Source organism: Bufo bufo, chromosome 3, assembly GCF_905171765.1.
Source record: "Bufo bufo chromosome 3, aBufBuf1.1, whole genome shotgun sequence".
NCBI lineage: Eukaryota > Metazoa > Chordata > Amphibia > Anura > Bufonidae > Bufo > Bufo bufo.
Genome location: NC_053391.1, coordinates 633,730,876 through 633,747,925, shown reverse-complemented (window position 1 = coordinate 633,747,925; position 17,050 = coordinate 633,730,876). Strand labels below are relative to the sequence as shown.

Here is a 17,050-nt window from a genome sequence, read left to right as displayed (position 1 = left end):
GCACCCTGCTCTCTCAACAGTGACCTTCACAGTGCCACACCCTCCTTAACAGCGACCTCCACAGTACCAAAGCCCCTTTACAGTCACCTCTACAGCACCCCACCCCCTTAACAGTGAGTTGTTATGGAAACCTGGTGTGAACCTGTGTGTATGTCAGTGAGGCAAAGACTGATGGATCTATGAGCTTCTATTGGCTAGTAAAGGTCATGTGACTGTGTGTATGTCAGTTAGGATATGAGTGAAGGACATGGGAGTTTCTGTTGACTAATACGGAACATGGGAATATCTCAAGAACAGTATGTCCTAGAGAGCAGAGACCTTTGGATACAGACAGACATTGATTTTTGCAAAATAGATGTTGATCCTACACAATCCTCTGTTGGATCCCTATCCCGATGACATCACATCTACAGCTGAGGCAGAGCAAGGCTTGTAAGGCACTGCCCTGTCCAGACAACATCATCAATAACCTTGTTCTGCTCATTGCCCTGGTGATGTTGGCAATTATGCTGTTTTCTATGGCAGGGTTTTCCCGGCAGGGCTTCAAGCAGGTTTGGATCCTGATGTTCAAGCTAGGAGGAGAAGGAATGACAAAGATCTTATCATAAGTCTTGCACCAGGATGTAAACACAGGGTGCGGGTCACAGATCACAATTATGTTGGAGGAGTTAAAATGCACTCCAAACTTCAACATCTAACTTATATAATGCAGTAAGGTGAATACTGGTGTTATATATTTTTTTGTGTTTAACCGAAAAACTCTTTTAATGAACCACCACTTTGTATCTTTATCTGTGATCACACATTACATTTATAGTAGGTTTGAGCAGGACTATGTTCCTGCTATTGTGGACATCACACAGCTCCGTAGGAAGATATTTTTCTAGTCTGCAGGGTCTGTGCTCTGAGGCTCTGAGTAGTATTGAGCAAATCCAAGTCCACAAAGTCCTTAGATTAAGGCTACATGCACACGACCGTGCTGTTTTTTGCGGTCCGCAAACCGTGGAGCCGCAAAAAACGGAAGCCGTCCGTGTGCCTTCCGCAATTTGCAGAACGGAACAGGCGGCCCATTGTAGACATGCTTATTCTTGTCCGCAAAACGGACAAGAATAGGACATGCTATATTTTTTTTGCGGGGCCACGGAGTGCTGTCCGCATCTTTTGCGGCCCAATTGAAGTGAATGGGTCCGCATCCAAGCCGCAAAAACGGCGGCTCGGATGGGGACCAAAACAACGGTCGTGTGCATGAGGCCTAACAGCAAAGCCGAATTTCCTCGTGCTTCGTGGTAGCAAATCGATTTAACCTGAAATAGTGCAAAAAAAATAAAAATTATACTTACCTGCTCCATTTGCTCACGACGGGCCGGCCGCCGGCTTCTTGCTTGAAGATCTCAGCCAAAATCCTGTGTGTGGTGATGTATGACGTCACCATGCCGGCCGACATGATGACATCATCCCAGGCCGTGCAAGATTTCACGCCAGATCTTCAAGCAAGATGTTGGAGGCCGGCCCGTTAGGGGCAAATGGAGCAGGTAAGTATGATTTTTTATGTACATCAGGTGCTGCAATCGTTTATGAGCATGGCAACTGAGGGGTACAATGACGGGGAGCGGTGCAAATTTTGCAAAGCAGCCGAATCAAATTTCCCAATACGTCGCTCATCTCTAGCTGTGAGTCTATTGATTGCTGTCTCTGATTTCAGCACCAGATGCTTGGACAGCGCTTGGCAATCTTCTTCTGGATTCTGCAATCTACAGGACCTTTTAGAAATGAGAATATTAACTCCCTTATACAATATCTTCTAGTTTCTACTTCCAGCACTAGATCCCTAATTAAGATATGTAAAATAGATCTAATAGAATAAATTCTTATGTCTCTTGTATTTCTTTCTTATTTTACATCCCAGGACACCCAAAACTAAAGCCGACCATTGCACGGAATGGCTATGCAGCCAAGGCAGAGGTACAGACACGAGACCCAGATCGACAGACTGTTCAGAGGTTAAAAGAGAAGTGTGAGGAGCAGGCTAAGGAACTCTTATTTGTCCAGAAGGAGCTAAAAAAAACAAGCTGTGGGTTTTTAGTGTTTGCTGTGACGACCCAGTATTTCTTCAACAAGGTAAGAAACAAATTTACGGATGTGTCCACCACTACCTTACCTCTAGTTTGGTTAAAGATGCCAATTTCTCGTGAAATTATTTCAATACAATATTGTGACCTGCTAGTAAAACCCTGGAAAGGCAGCAACACCCAACACAACCACTGGGTGGCCACATATAGCATAGACATCTCATGACATAATATCGTAAAATCATGTTGTTATGAAAAGCTGGTCATCTCATGACACGCATATTAGGACGTGTCCGGTTAAGAGGAAAGCTAATGAAGGACATACAGTAGCTGTACATGCATCTGGTCTAATAACAGAGATGCAGAGTAAATGTTTGTCAGGGTGGCATCATTATTGGAAGGGAAGAGAGTGACTGATGGCTACCCAAATGTTAAAGGGGTTCTCCAGGATTTTGATACTAATGACATATCGTCACGAAAGGTCATCACTATCTGATTGGTTGGGGTCCAACACCCAGACCCCCGCTGATCAGCTATTTGAGAAGGTACCGGCACTCTTCTCTGTGCCACGGCCTTCTCCATGCTTGCCAAGCTCAGCACCATACATTGTTTAGCGGCTGTGCTTGGTATCATGCTCAGCCCCATAGAAGTGAATAGGGCTGAGCACGATACCAAGCACAGCCGCTATACTATGTACGGCGCTGTGCTTGGTAAGCATGGAAAGCATGGAAAAGGCCCCAGGACTCGCAGCAGTGCCAGTGCCTTCTCGAACAGCCAATCGGCGGGGGACCCAGGTGTTGGACCCCCACCGATCAGATACCGATGACCTATCCTGAGGATAGGTCATGAGTATCAAAATCAGGCCATACAGATGCAGAAAGCACATGGATTATCCATGTGCTTTCCACATTTGTATGTCCGTTCCACAGAAAGATAGAACATTTCCTATGCTTTGTCCACAAAATGCAGACCACAGACTGATCCAAGTTAATGGGTCTGCAAAATATGTGGATGCAACACAGAACGCATCCATATATTGTGAATCTGCGATCTGTGATCGCAAAACGGATACAGTTGCGTGCACAAAACATTAACCTCAGCATCTGAACAGTTGTCTCCAATTCTGGCCAATGCAGGTGAGAGAGTTCAGGGAAGATGCATATAATAATGAAATGACTCTGCACATACTTTCCCAGCCTACACAGCACAATGAGTTACAGAAAACAGCGGGTGTCTGTCTATCATGACTGCTCTAGTGGCCAGAATGAAAACTCAAATAGTTATTTCTTTTTAATAAATAAGAAAACACCAATATACATGTTTAAATATATTTAGAATTAAACTGTGATATATATTTTAAAAAAAACTTGCCATCTTCTGCTGAGTCTTAAGAAAGACTTTATCAGTGAAAGTGATTTTATGAGATCAGATACGCTTCTTGTGAAGTCTCTAGTATAAGACGGTCAGAACAGTGGAGGATAATTTATATGTGAAGTGTGAGGGATATTGAAGGAGACAGCGCTGCTGTTCAAGAATCTGAGATCCCATGGCAGAAAGACAAATGAGTTTCCTGGGAAGATAACCCTCCATGTATTTACAGACCTTCCTGCTGACAGGTATTAGTGTGTATGACAGGCTGTGAAAACAGACCATGTTCCGGCATAAAATTAAATCAGGTTTATCCAATAATTGACAAATATTTCCTCCTAAAACCAAATAAATCAGTAAATAAAAATTGTTCATTTACCTTCTAATAATGGTGAATGGTAAAAGAAGTATTTCAAGGTTGTAACGTGGAGTTATATACTGTAGTTTTCCAATATACTTTCTGGATCAATTTCTAAAGGTTTTCAAAATCTCTGCTTGCTGTCACCATTTCCTTTTGAGTCATATATTGGACACACAGGTGCATGAATCATAATAATACCCAATTGTATTAACTGTATTGAATCTGTATGAGCTGTGATTCTTATCCACTACAAGTAAACACTAAGGGGCGGATTTAGCATAGCCGGGTGGCGTACGACTCGTCATAAATCAGGACTGTAGATTTCAGTGTTCTTCTATGCCGCAACTGGCGTAGAAGATGATAAATGTGGCATGGCCATGGTCCTGCCCTCGCCACATCCTCTTTTTGGGACAGTGGCAAGGCCGGCAAACTAACGGCACTTGTGCAGAGAAGTTTACAACTTTTTTACGCCACAGTATTAATGTGGTGCATTTTAATGATAAATGTGGCCCTAAATGTTGAAAGTCAGCCAGCATGAGGAATTCATAGAGAAAGCATGTAGTATATATTTTCACTTTATAAATAATAACCTTTTACGCTAAAACCGGAAATAATTCTCTAAATTTTTTTAAAAATCCCTGAAATCCCTCCCACTTCCCCTGGTTATGTTTTGTCTGATTTTGCAATGTATTGTGTGTGAAAAATATGTTCCCTTCCCCCTCCTTTTCGCAACCCTGTGTCTGGCTGCAAGACAACGGGCTGCAGCAGGAGCCTCCCCAACTGCTCTGTCTGCAATAAGACACCAGCGACAGCAAACCCCAACCCTTGGCGAAGAGCTACCTCAAATCATAATAATATGATGGCTACAGAGTATGACAAGTGATTCTTCTGAATAGAAATGAGGGAATTTCCCAAAATTCGTTTTTTGGGTCCGATTCGGTCAAATCAGCCATCAGATTTTATTCAGTCTGAAAAAATTCAATCTGAATGGAAAGTGCCCCAACTGCCCTAAAAAAGTCCTGTATGACACTCTAAGGTCTTGTAGGACTGTATCCAACCCTGATTAACCTCTTTAATGCCAAAACAGCATTAATAATATCAGAGTGACAGCGACATATACGGCTGTGGTTAACCAGATGATAGCCAGAGGTGTTTAATAACACACGGCACTGTCGGATTTTTATTTTTTATTTTTCTAAAAACTGTCCAAAAATGATCCCTTTTCCCCCCTTGGAAGAATCACAAAAGTTTCCAATTCCCCAAAATTAAAATTGGATTCACGCAGAATCAATCTGCTCGTCTCTGCTCCTGCATAAGGATGAAATCTCTTTCATTTGCATTAATCTAATTAGTCTAACGAACTGTAATAGACATTTGAGGATCAATACTGCCATAGGATTTACTATATATTGTAGCATAAATTGCTCTACGTTTTGCACAATGGCATGATAAATTTGGTACAGTTTGCTAGGCATGTTTTTTTCTTTTTGTCACGCCGCCCCATGGTTTATGTATGGCATAGGTCTAATAAATTTGGGGAATTTTAGGACTTAACCCAACCCTTTTATCTACAACTAGCAGAAGGACCCGGCTTCGCACGGGTATATTTCATCTATTTCATTTAATGTTTGTGTGTGTCGTTAAAAGATATTGACAGTATCGCCCATAACAGTGACCTCTACAGCACCCCTTTAACAGTTACCTCCACAACGGTCTGCCCCTTAACAGTAACATCCACAGCGCCCTCCCCTTTAATAGTGACCTCCACAGCAGCCCACCCCTTTAACAGTGACCTCCACAGCAGCCCACCCCTTTAACAGTGACCTCCACAGCATTTCGAACCCTTAACAAGGACCTCCACCATTCTCTGCCCCCTTAACAGAGACCTCCTGAATGGCCACCCTACCTGCCTCCTTGACTGTGACCTCCACAGCACTCCGCTCCCTTGACAGTGTCATCCACAGTGCCCTGCCCCTTTAAAGCTGACCTACAGCAGTGAAGACAAATGGCTGGATTGTTATGGAAACCTGGTGTAAAACTGTGTGTATGTGGAGACTAAGGGCCTGCGAGCTTCTATTGGCTAATAAGGGTCATGTGACCAGACTTCTATTGACTAATGCATTTTTGGGGAATATCTCGGGAACGGTACGTGCTAGAGAGCTTAGACCCGGTCTAAAACCTTCCTGATGTACCTGTGTGCCAAATTTTGTGATTGGAAATAATGTTGATCGCAAATATTCTAATCGCAAATTTTTATCGCGAATATTGGCACGAGAATTCACGAATATCTAGAATATAGTGCTATATTCTAGATTTTGTTTCATCAGTACCCACGATCCCTCACTGCTTCTTGCTTGTCGGCCAATGAGAAGGCTGCAATAGCTTTTAATTTTGGAGTATTGTTGATCGCGATTTTTTGTATCGCAAATTTTTATCGCAAATTTTGTGATTGCCGATTTTCGCAATCAAGAAAATAATGACTGGAATTCTCGAATTCACAAATATATGACGAATATTCGCCCCAAATATTTGCGAAATATTGCGAATTCGAATATTGCCCCTGCCGCTCATCACTGATTGTAAATGCGATGGTGCGGATTCCTTTAGCTGACATACATACACACATACACTCAGCTTTATATATTAGATGTGCAATCATTTTGATGCAGACTGTGTTCGTTTTATTTTTTATGCTATTACCAAAGATGGGGTTAATTTCTCACTAACAGCTGTTCAATGAGTTTTATACGCACAGTGCTTAAGTCCCATTGGGATGCTTGAGGTTTCACCACCACATGTAATGACTAAAGATGCGATTCCTTCAGGGGCTTTACCATCCAAATGTTTCATCGGCTTGGCCAGCCCTGCATTATTAAAACACAATTCACTCTAATGATCGGGCTGTATACATAGGAAGCCAGGGGTCAATGGCATTTACTATGAAGTGTAATCCAATACACGGTAATGATTTTTATAACTAATGGCTGAAGGTCTGGAGCCGTCGTATAAAAGGTCATACACACTGTAAAATCAGTTATGTATGTAATACCTCCTTCAGATTGTCCGTACATTACACTTTATATAGTCTATGAATTATATAAATGTTCTCATTGTTCACAGTCATATAGACTCGGGTTGTTCAGATGAAGTTCTGCTGTGGAGACATAACGAAGGAGCTATCCAGGATTAGAGAAAAAAGGTCTGCATATTTATTTCCTAAACAGCGCCTCTTTTGTTCAGGGGCTGTGTCTGGTATTGCAGCTGATCATTTGGTTGGTGCTGAGCTGCAATATCAGATACATCCTGTAGACAAGAGAGGCACTGTTTATGAAAGAGCAGACTCTTTACATTTCAGACAATCCATTTAAAGAGGCTATCTGCTGCTCCTGGTCCAGTGCCTGCCAGATTAGAGATGAGCGAACCTTTTAAGATTCGGTTTGTTTCAGATTCGTCAAATTTTTTAAAAAGTTCAGTACATACCCGAATCAATTCTACCCGAAACCAAACTTGTGCCAGTTGCCAGAAAGAGGATGTTCATGAATCATGAATTTTTTTTTGGTCTCCCTAATCATAAGGAGCACCACAAAGAGTACTCCCCAAGTCCAGTCAGATAAGCAAGGCAATTTTTTCTTGAGACACTCTGCTTCTGATCTGGAAAGAGAGCTAGCCTGAGAGAAGTGTAACCCTGGGTGGGATTCTCTCTCTCCTAAAATGAGTCAATCCAAAGTTTTTGGAAAATTCGGTATGAATCTGGTTCCTTTAGAATCAATTCACTCATCCTTGTACCAGATCTATAGTTGCAGTGGTGGATTGGCCAAAGACCCTACAGGGAAATTTCATGGTGGGCCGATGCCCAGGGATTTACCCAAACTCTCCTGATGGCCGCAGGCCAGGTACATAATGATCTGATGCTCAACGACCACAGTTGCCTTCCTAAACTGAACTGTATTACTATCCTTATGACGGTGATACAGTTGAATACTGTGGAGAGGGCGACATTATTTTGTGCTGCACTGTGGTATTTGATTCTTCTGGGGCGGTACTTTGTGCTGCACTACAGTATTGCAGGCCCTGTCTACTTATGTTGGCCCTGCCTACTTATGTTGCCCCGTTTTCTATCAATTTAGTCCTGCCTACAACATGTGGCCACTTTAAGTTCCAAATCCACCCCTGCATAGTTGCCAACTGTCCCAGATTTCTTGGGACAGTCCCTGAATTTCAGGGATAGTTCTGGCAAATTTATGCTGTCCTTGGCTAAAAATTAGTGGGACTAACATAAACCCTGCCCATTAGTGGGTGTTCCTGGGTGGGGCATAGATGCCCCGATTTCACTAACTAAAATTTTGGTAAGTATGCAGATGCCCAGTGGTCTTCAACTCTTGTTCTGGCCTTGACAGGAAATCCCAATCACTGGCTAGAGTGGGTCACCATTGAATCCATGGGTTGGCTGAGCAGTCATCTTTCTCCCATTTCTGTGTGTTGAGGATGGACCAGCAAATGGAGAGTAGCCAGAGCCCATTCAGTGTCAGAACGACATCGTGTCAGAACGACATCGGCGCGGGTCAGTGAGAGCGAGTAATGGGTAGTTTATTTAAACGACTCTGAACACCTTACTAAAAATTTGCCCTGCTTTATGACCCCCTTAATAATTATAGTAAGGAACTGCATTACATGTAGGCATGTAGCCACATTATTAATCAGCTCAAAAGAACGGACATATCAGAAGAACAGAGGAAAAAAGGTTAACTAAAGGCTGTTAAGTGGATATATTAGAATTATGTGCTTTTATTATAAAAATGTTGTTATAGCAGGGTAATGTGGTTTTAGCCACCCGACCACAGCAAAAACCAAACAGCTTCACAAAGAACTGCCTGTAAAACTGCAACAACATGTGAATGATCCCTAAAGCGCAATCAAGAAATCTTTAATTCCTCAGAGGGAAGAGGGCAATCAGCTCTTAGAAACCTCTGCCAGTGATGCCACCAGATGTAAGACAGCTAACAAATAAGTCAATGTTCAGCCTTAGGAGAGCTGCCTTACATCTGGTGACGGCAGAGATTGCGGAGATCTGCATCCCCTCTTCTCAGGATTCCAGAGGAAAGATAATAAAAACGAGTTTTGACCGATTTTTTTCGGCGCTTGCTTGGATGGATTCAGACCAAGATCACCAATAGGGTGAAAAGGTAGTTTTATTTGCAGGATAGTCTACGCGTTTCGAGGGTAGGAAATCCCTCATCAGGACAGTTGTTTTGGCGCGCAGACCAGAGGAGGAGGGGAATGGGGCGTGTTGTGATATTGCTCAGTAGGAGCTCTAGAGGCAGATTTAGATGAATTGGGATCGCAGGTGTGAAAATGAAAGTGCCCTTCTGTGTATATCTTGTTACAGCATGTTTCATCACATCATAGAGAGTGTATCTACTTTAGGGTACACTCTGCAACAGGCATCCTCAAACTGCGGCCCTCCTGCTGTTGCAAAACTACAACTCCCAGCATGCCCGAACAGCCTACAGGTATCGGCCTACAGCAGGGCATTGTGGGAGTTGTAGTTTTACAACAGCTGGAGGGCCGCAGTTTGAGGATGCCTGCTCTACAATGATGCGTGTCCACTCTTGTACCTATGCTGGTGGTGCCGATGAGCTGCTGATTGGGCTTACATGTTTAAAACCGTAATTTCTTTTTTCTTTTTGTTAAATTTTTATGAATAATAATGAGGGCATGGTGGATCATGATAAGGCGTCCCTCCCATGCTCCCCCACGCATGTTCGACCGTGGGGGAGCGTTCTCCCCGTATGCCTCGATCGCAGGGGGCGATGGTAGACCATGATAAGGCGCCCTCCCTGTATGCCCTCCCAGTATGCCCGGGTTTGTAGAAGGTTTAGCCTATTATAGGGGTTGTATGGGATATGGTCTATCGGAGTTATTATAATCGGATGTTTTTCTTTATCCGGGGTATTGGCGCAATGTCTTGAGATGCTGTGTTTACAATAGAGTTTCTGGAGGTTGTGTCTATGTTGATTCAATCTGCAATGTAACGGTTGGATGGCGCGGCCGACGTACTGTAGGCCGCAAGTACATTCGATGAGATAGATGACATATGATGACTGGCATGTGAGGTGATGTTTCATTTGGAAAGTGGTTTCATTGGTATTAGATGAGAATGTTTGTTTGCTGTGTGCTATGGTTTGGCAGCAAAGGCTTCGGGTTGCTCTGCTTTTATAGCTGCCTGGTTTGTCGGTTTGTGCTATTGTCATCTGTGTCTTCTTTCCTTGCGGTTTTGGTCTACTGGGGGCTAGGAGGTTTTTGATCATTGGTGCCCGCCTGTAGGTGATTTTAGGTTTCGTTTTCAGATGGGGGTCTTGAAGCAGGATAGGCCAGTGTAGTATATTTAGAATTTCTTGGTTGGATGTGCTGTATTGGGTAATTAGATTTGTATTGTTGTAATCTTGTGGCTATTTGGGCTTTTTTTCTAAACATTCTGTCTGTGTTATACAGGATTCCAGAGGAGCATTGCCTGGCCTATAAGGAGTTATAGTATCTACCCTGAATCCTGACCTAGGCCTCTCACCCAGTTAAGCCATACTCTCTACTCTGCACTGATGAGGGGCAATCACCCCGAAACAGCTGGCTGCAGATGAGGTGCTGGCTTAATTAATATTCAAGCCACGTCTTAAGGCCTGTTTAGAAGTTTGAACGCTGACTTATAAGAGAGCTGCCTTACATCTGGTGGTATCATATGCAGAGCTTGCTGAGAGCTCATTTGCATATCATCTTCCCAAAATTCCAGGGGAGCATGTATGGCCTATAAGACATCTCGTGCCATTTAGGTGCTCTCCATAAGGAGATTTAGTTACCCCAGAGTTAATTCTTTACGGACACTATCAGCAGAATACGGGAGTCATTTACAGCAGCCTGTATTCTGAATCAGCATATTCTTCAGTAATGCATTGAGAAAAAACAAGAACCCCTGCAACACCTAACCCCTGCCCCGAAACCAGCACCTGTGTTCTGAAGATACTTTCGAAACAATACAATGTTGGAGAATTGCTAATTCTTGTAATTCCTGATATAATAAAGAGGTCCCAAACAGGGGGTCTACAACATTCTCATGCATTGCCCCTAGTCACAAATCTGACCTCTGTTTAGCCAATAACTTTTTCTATATCGGTCCATCTTCATAATATAGCTTTGCTTTTAGGCAATAAAGACATGTATATTTTTTTTGTCTGTACTTATTGGCTCTGGTTGAGCAGGGTTGACATTCCAAAACATGGCATCTACGTGGGTATCATCAGAAGATTGCCACTTCAGCAGGAACTGCACAGTATGGAAAATGATTCTTTTTCATTATGTGTCTCCCCTTCACATGTTCTCATAGGAAATAATTACTCCTGAGGTGCATGTCACCAGCACTGAACTACTGCCCTTGTAATGTAATAAGACTAAAGACTCCACATCAGAGTTTTCTTCCTACAGATTTGTGCGCTTTGAAAGGAACTCTGGTGCCATCTACAGGTCAATATGCAGTATTGCATCGGCATCTCACCATAATACAAGTAACATGGCCATAAAGCATAACAATGATTTGAACAGATTAGGGATGTAACCTTTGATGTGAATTGTAAAATGATAATAATTATAATAAGAGGATAACGTAAAGAAAAGTCTGCAGACATAGTCCTTTACAAAACTAGACCAGTGCATGTGGATCTGCAGAGACTATCCCCATCTTGTAAAACAGTCATTGATGCATCCTTTTTAACAATCTGGAAATTCCTCTAAATCACTAAATTAGACAGGAGCCCGGACCCTTTGTGTGGTTAATGATTTTTTATATCAGAGTTGTAATACCACAGCAGCTCGCTTATAGAGAGCTATGATGTCACAGCAGCTCCCCTAACAGAGTTGTGATGTCACAGCAGCTCAACTAACGGAGAGTTGTGATGTCACAGGAACTCATCTAACAGAGTTGTGATGTCACAGCAGCTCACCTAACAGAGTTGTGATGTCACAGCAGCTCACCTAACAGAGTTGTGATGTCACAGAAGCTCCCCTAACAGAGTTGTGATGTCACAGCAGCTCAACTAACAGAGAGTTATGATGTCACAGGAACTCACCTAACAGAGTTGTGATGTCACAGCAGCTCACCTAACAGAGTTGTGATGTCACAGCAGATAACCTAACAGAGAGTTGTGATTTCACAGCAGCTCACCTAACACAGTTGTGATGTCACAGCAACCTAAAGGGATTGTATGACATAATTAAAAACCCCAAACAAGACATCCAGTAACCTAAAATAATAAAACCATCTTATACGCACCCATTTCTCTAGAACCATAATCTGGTTCGGTCCTCTGGCTTCTGCTTGTTTACAGACTGCATCGGGGGACATGCTAAAATAGCAGACAATTACATTACAACTTTCCAAAAAATATGCTGCAGATTTCCAATGTTGCAGATACAAATTTTTTACTTTGGAATGCAAAAGGTAAAATCTATTTTTGAGGCTTCAGCAAAGAACTTCTACTATGGATATTAGTATATTTTGTGGTTGTTAGTGAAAGAGTTAACTGTCCATGGAAGAGAATAGGTCAAGTACCCAGAGTCCAGTGGTTACTGACCTCCTCAGGCTACAGCCCTGTCTGCTGCTCCAACCCTTGGTCCACAACTAGGCTGGACCAAGCTGAATCCAGGGATCCTGCAATACAGACAACCAGTAATAGGTGTGGGGTCACTTACATTTAGAGGGACAGTCAGGGACAGGGACTTGTAACAAGTACAGTCGTGGCCAAAAGTTTTGAGAATTAGATAAATATTGGAAATTGGAAACGTTGCTGCTTAAGTTTTTATAATAGCAATTTGCATATACTCCAGAATGTTATGAAGAGTGATCAGATGTATTGCATAGTCCTTCTTTGCCATGAAAATTGACTTAATCCAAAAAAAACTTTAGGACCTGCTGAGATCATTTCAGTAATCGTCTTGTTAACTCAGGTGAGAATGTAGACGAGCACAAGGCTGGAGATCATTATGTCAGGCTGATTGGGTTAAAATGGCAGACTTGACATGTTAAAAAGGAGGGTGATGCTTGAAATCATTGTTCTTCCATTGTTAACCATGGTGACCTGCAGAGAAACGCGTGCAGCCATCATTGCGTTGCATAAAAATGGCTTCACAGGCAAGGATATTGTGGCTACTAAGATTGCACCTCAATCAACAATTTATAGGATCATCAAGAACTTCAAGGAAAGAGGTTCAATTCTTGTTAAGAAGGCTTCAGGGCGTCCAAGAAAGTCCAGCAAGCGCCAGGATCGTCTCCTAAAGAGGATTCAGCTGCGGGATCGGAGTGCCACCAGTGCAGAGCTTGCTCAGGAATGGCAGCAGGCAGGTGTAAGCGCATCTGCACGCACAGTGAGGCGAAGACTTTTGGAAGATGGCCTGGTGTCAAGAAGGGCAGCAAAGAAGCCACTTCTCTCCAAAAAAAAATATCAGGGACAGATTGATTTTCTGCAGAAAGTATGGTGAATGGACTGCTGAGGACTGGGGCAAAGTCATATTCTCCGATGAAGCCTCTTTCCGATTGTTTGGGGCATCTGGAAAAAGGCTTGTCCGGAGAAGAAAAGGTGAGCGCTACCATGAGTCCTGTATCATGCTAACAGTAAGGCTGGGTTCACACTTGAGCGCATTTGATATGCGCGTTTAACGCGCGTTTTTGTTGCGCGTTTTTGTCCATGGTGAACGCGCGTATTACGCGCGTTTGTGTGATTGACAGCAGTGTCCTATGGCTGCAAACGCGCGACAAAACGCCCCAAAGAAGCTCAAGAACTTGTTTGAGCGTAGGGCGTTTTTCAGCGCGTTCAAACGCACTGTAAAACGCTCAAGTGAGAACCAGGGCCATAGGGAAGCATTGGTTTTCATGTGTTGAGCGTTTTACAGCACGTTTGAACGCGCTGTAAAACGCTCAAGTGTGAACCCAGCCTAAAGCATCCTGAGACCATTCATGTGTGGGGTTGCTTCTCATCCAAGGGAGTGGGCTCACTCACAATTTTGCCAAAAAACACAGCCATCAATAAAGAATGGTACCAAAACACCCTCCAACAGCAACTTCTTCCAACAACCCAACAACAGTTTGGTGAAGAACGATGCATTTTCCAGCACGATGGAGCACCGTGCCATAAGGCAAAAGTGATAACTAAGTGGCTCGGGGACCAAAACGTTGACATTTTGGGTCCATGGCCTGGAAACTCCCCAGATCTTAATCCCATTGAGAACTTGTGGTCAATCCTCAAGAGGCAGGTGGACAAACAAAAACCCACTAATTCTGACAAACTCCAAGAAGTGATTATGAAAGAATGGGTTGCTATCAGTCAGGAATTGGCCCAGAAGTTGATTGAGAGCATGCCCAGTCGAATTGCAGAGGTCCTGAAAAAGAAGGGCCAACACTGCAAATACTGACTCTGCATAAATGTCATGTAATTGTCGATAAAAGCCTTTGAAACGTATGAAGTGCGTGTAATTATATTTCACTACATCACAGAAACAACTGAAACAAAGATCTAAAAGCAGTTTAGCAGCAAACTTTGTAAAAAATTAATATTTGTGTCATTCTCAAAACTTTTGGCCATGACTGTAGTGTCACAAGGAGGGAAAATTTTTGGAAGATGGTGAAGGAGTACATAGCAGACCGTGTCAGCGTGCCTTACAACTACTGGATGTCCAAGCTGGACACCTGCCAGCGTTTTGTCTGAGCGGGTATTTAGTGCTGCTGGTGGCATAATAACAGATAAGCATATTCTCCTGTCAACTGAAAATGCTGACAGGTTGACTCTTATAAAAATGAACAAGGCCTGGATTGACCATGACTTCTCGACTCCACCTGAGGAAAGCTGATGAACATAAAGGGACTTTAAATGTGTTGTTTATAATGTACTGAATACACTGTATTCCCATGCACTCCTTCCACCACAAAAGTATATGGTTGAATCTTCCTTTTCTTATCCTCCTTCTCCTCTTCCATCATATCAACATGCTTATTCGTTGCATATAATTCCCTGGCATATATGCCCTTTGCATATAATGTTTTACAGGGTCAGCTCACCAGCAGGCACTCGCATATAATTTTTTTGAGAGTCAGCTCACCAGCAGGCCTTCACCTACAGTCTTTTACAGGGTCAGCTCACTAGCAGGCCCTCGCATATAATTTTTTTGAGGGTCAGCTCACCAGCAGGCCCACACCTAAAATCTTTTACAGGGTCAGCTCACCTGCAGGCCCTCACCTAATTATACCTAATATGTAATTTGCGCGCATGCTGCCTTGCTTGAATGTGGTAGCCGTAGACGTTTATCAGGCTCCCTCTCCCGAATCAAACCCTGATTCCCCGTGACCCGTAGTCAGCATGGTTTGCTCTGAAAATAACATCAAACGTTGGTAGGGAAGACATACAAATGGATCATCGCCGTCACGGGGATGTGCGATCGGCCCCAGGTTATCTAGCCACCTCACCCCCCATAGCTTAAACACCCTGAAAGACCAGGCCACTTTTTACACTTCTGACCTACACTACTTTCACCGTTTATTGCTCGGTCATGCAACTTACCACCCAAATGAATTTTACCTCCTTTTCTTCTCACTAATAGAGCTTTCATTTGGTGGTATTTCATTGCTGCTGACATTTTTACTTTTTTTTGTTATTAATCGAAATTTAACGATTTTTTTTGCAAAAAAATGACATTTTTCACTTTCAGTTGTAAAATTTAGCAAAAAAAAACGAGATCCATATATAAATTTTGCTCTAAATTTATTGTTCTACATGTCTTTGATAAAAAAAAAATGTTTGGGTAAAAAAAAAATGGTTTGGGTAAAAGTTATAGCGTTTACAAACTATGGTACAAAAATGTGAATTTCCGCTTTTTGAAGCAGCTCTGACTTTCTGAGCACCTGTCATGTTTCCTGAGGTTCTACAATGGCCAGACAGTACAAACACCCCACAAATGACCCCATTTCGGAAAGTAGACACCCTAAGGTATTCGCTGATGGGCATAGTGAGTTCATAGAACTTTTTATTTTTTGTCACAAGTTAGCGGAAAATGATGATTTTTATTTTTATTTATTTTTTCTTACAAAGTCTCATATTCCACTAACTTGTGACAAAAAATGAAAACTTCCATGAACTCACTATGCCCATCAGCGAATACCTTGGGGTGTCTTCTTTTCAAAATGGGGTCACTTGTGGGGTAGTTATACTGCCCTGGCATTCTAGGGGCCTAAATGTGTGGTAAGGAGTTTGAAATCAAATTCTGTAAAAAATGGCCAGTGAAATCCGAAAGGTGCTTGTTGGAATGTGGGCCCCTTTGCCCACCTAGGCTGCAAAAAAGTGTCACACATGTGGTATCTCCGTATTCAGGAGAAGTTGGGGAATGTGTTTTGGGGTGTCATTTTACATATACCCATGCTGGGTGAGATAAATATCTTGGTCAAATGCCAACTTTGTATAAAAAAATGGGAAAAGTTGTCTTTTGCCAAGATATTTCTCTCACCCAGCATGAGTATATGTAAAATGACACCCCAAAACACATTCCCCAACTTCTCCTGAATACGGAGATACCACATGTGTGACACTTTTTTTCAGCTTAGGTGGGCAAAGGGGCCCATATTCCAAAGAGCACCTTTCGGATTTCACTGGTCATTTTTTACAGAATTTGATTTCAAACTTCTTACCACACATTTGGGCCCCTAGAATGCCAGGGCAGTATAACTACCCCACAAGTGACCCCATTTTGGAAAGAAGACACCCCAAGGTATTCGCTGATGGGCATAGTAAGTTCATGGAAGTTTTTTTTTTTTTTCACAAGTTAGTGGAATATGAGACTTTGTAAGAAAAAAAAAAAATCATCATTTTCCACTAACTTGTGGCAAAAAAAAAAAAATTCTAGGAACTCGCCATGCCTCTCACGGAATACCTTGGGGTGTCTTCTTTCCAAAATGGGGTCACTTGTGGGGTAGTTATACTGCCCTGGCATTCTAGGGGCCCAAATGTGTGGTAAGTAGGTAAATGACCTGTGAAATCCGAAAGGTGCTCTTTGGAATGTGGGCCCCTTTGCCTACCTAGGCTGCAAAAAAGTGTCACACATGTGGTATCTCCGTATTCAGGAGAAGTTGGGGAATGTGTTTTGGGGTGTCATTTTACATATACCCATGCTGGGTGAGAGAAATATCTTGGCAAAAGACAACTTTTCCCATTTTTTTATACAAAGT

General features: G+C 42.7%; 1 protein-coding gene across 1 annotated transcript in view; it reads left to right on the top strand.

The window, feature by feature from the left end:
• MTUS2 (microtubule associated scaffold protein 2) overlaps nucleotides 1-17,050 on the top strand; it is a 505,095-nt gene that overhangs the window by 393,420 nt on the left and 94,625 nt on the right. The window contains 1 exon segment of the mRNA XM_040422442.1: nucleotides 1,907-2,118. Within this exon segment, the coding sequence (XP_040278376.1) occupies nucleotides 1,907-2,118 (212 nt within the window).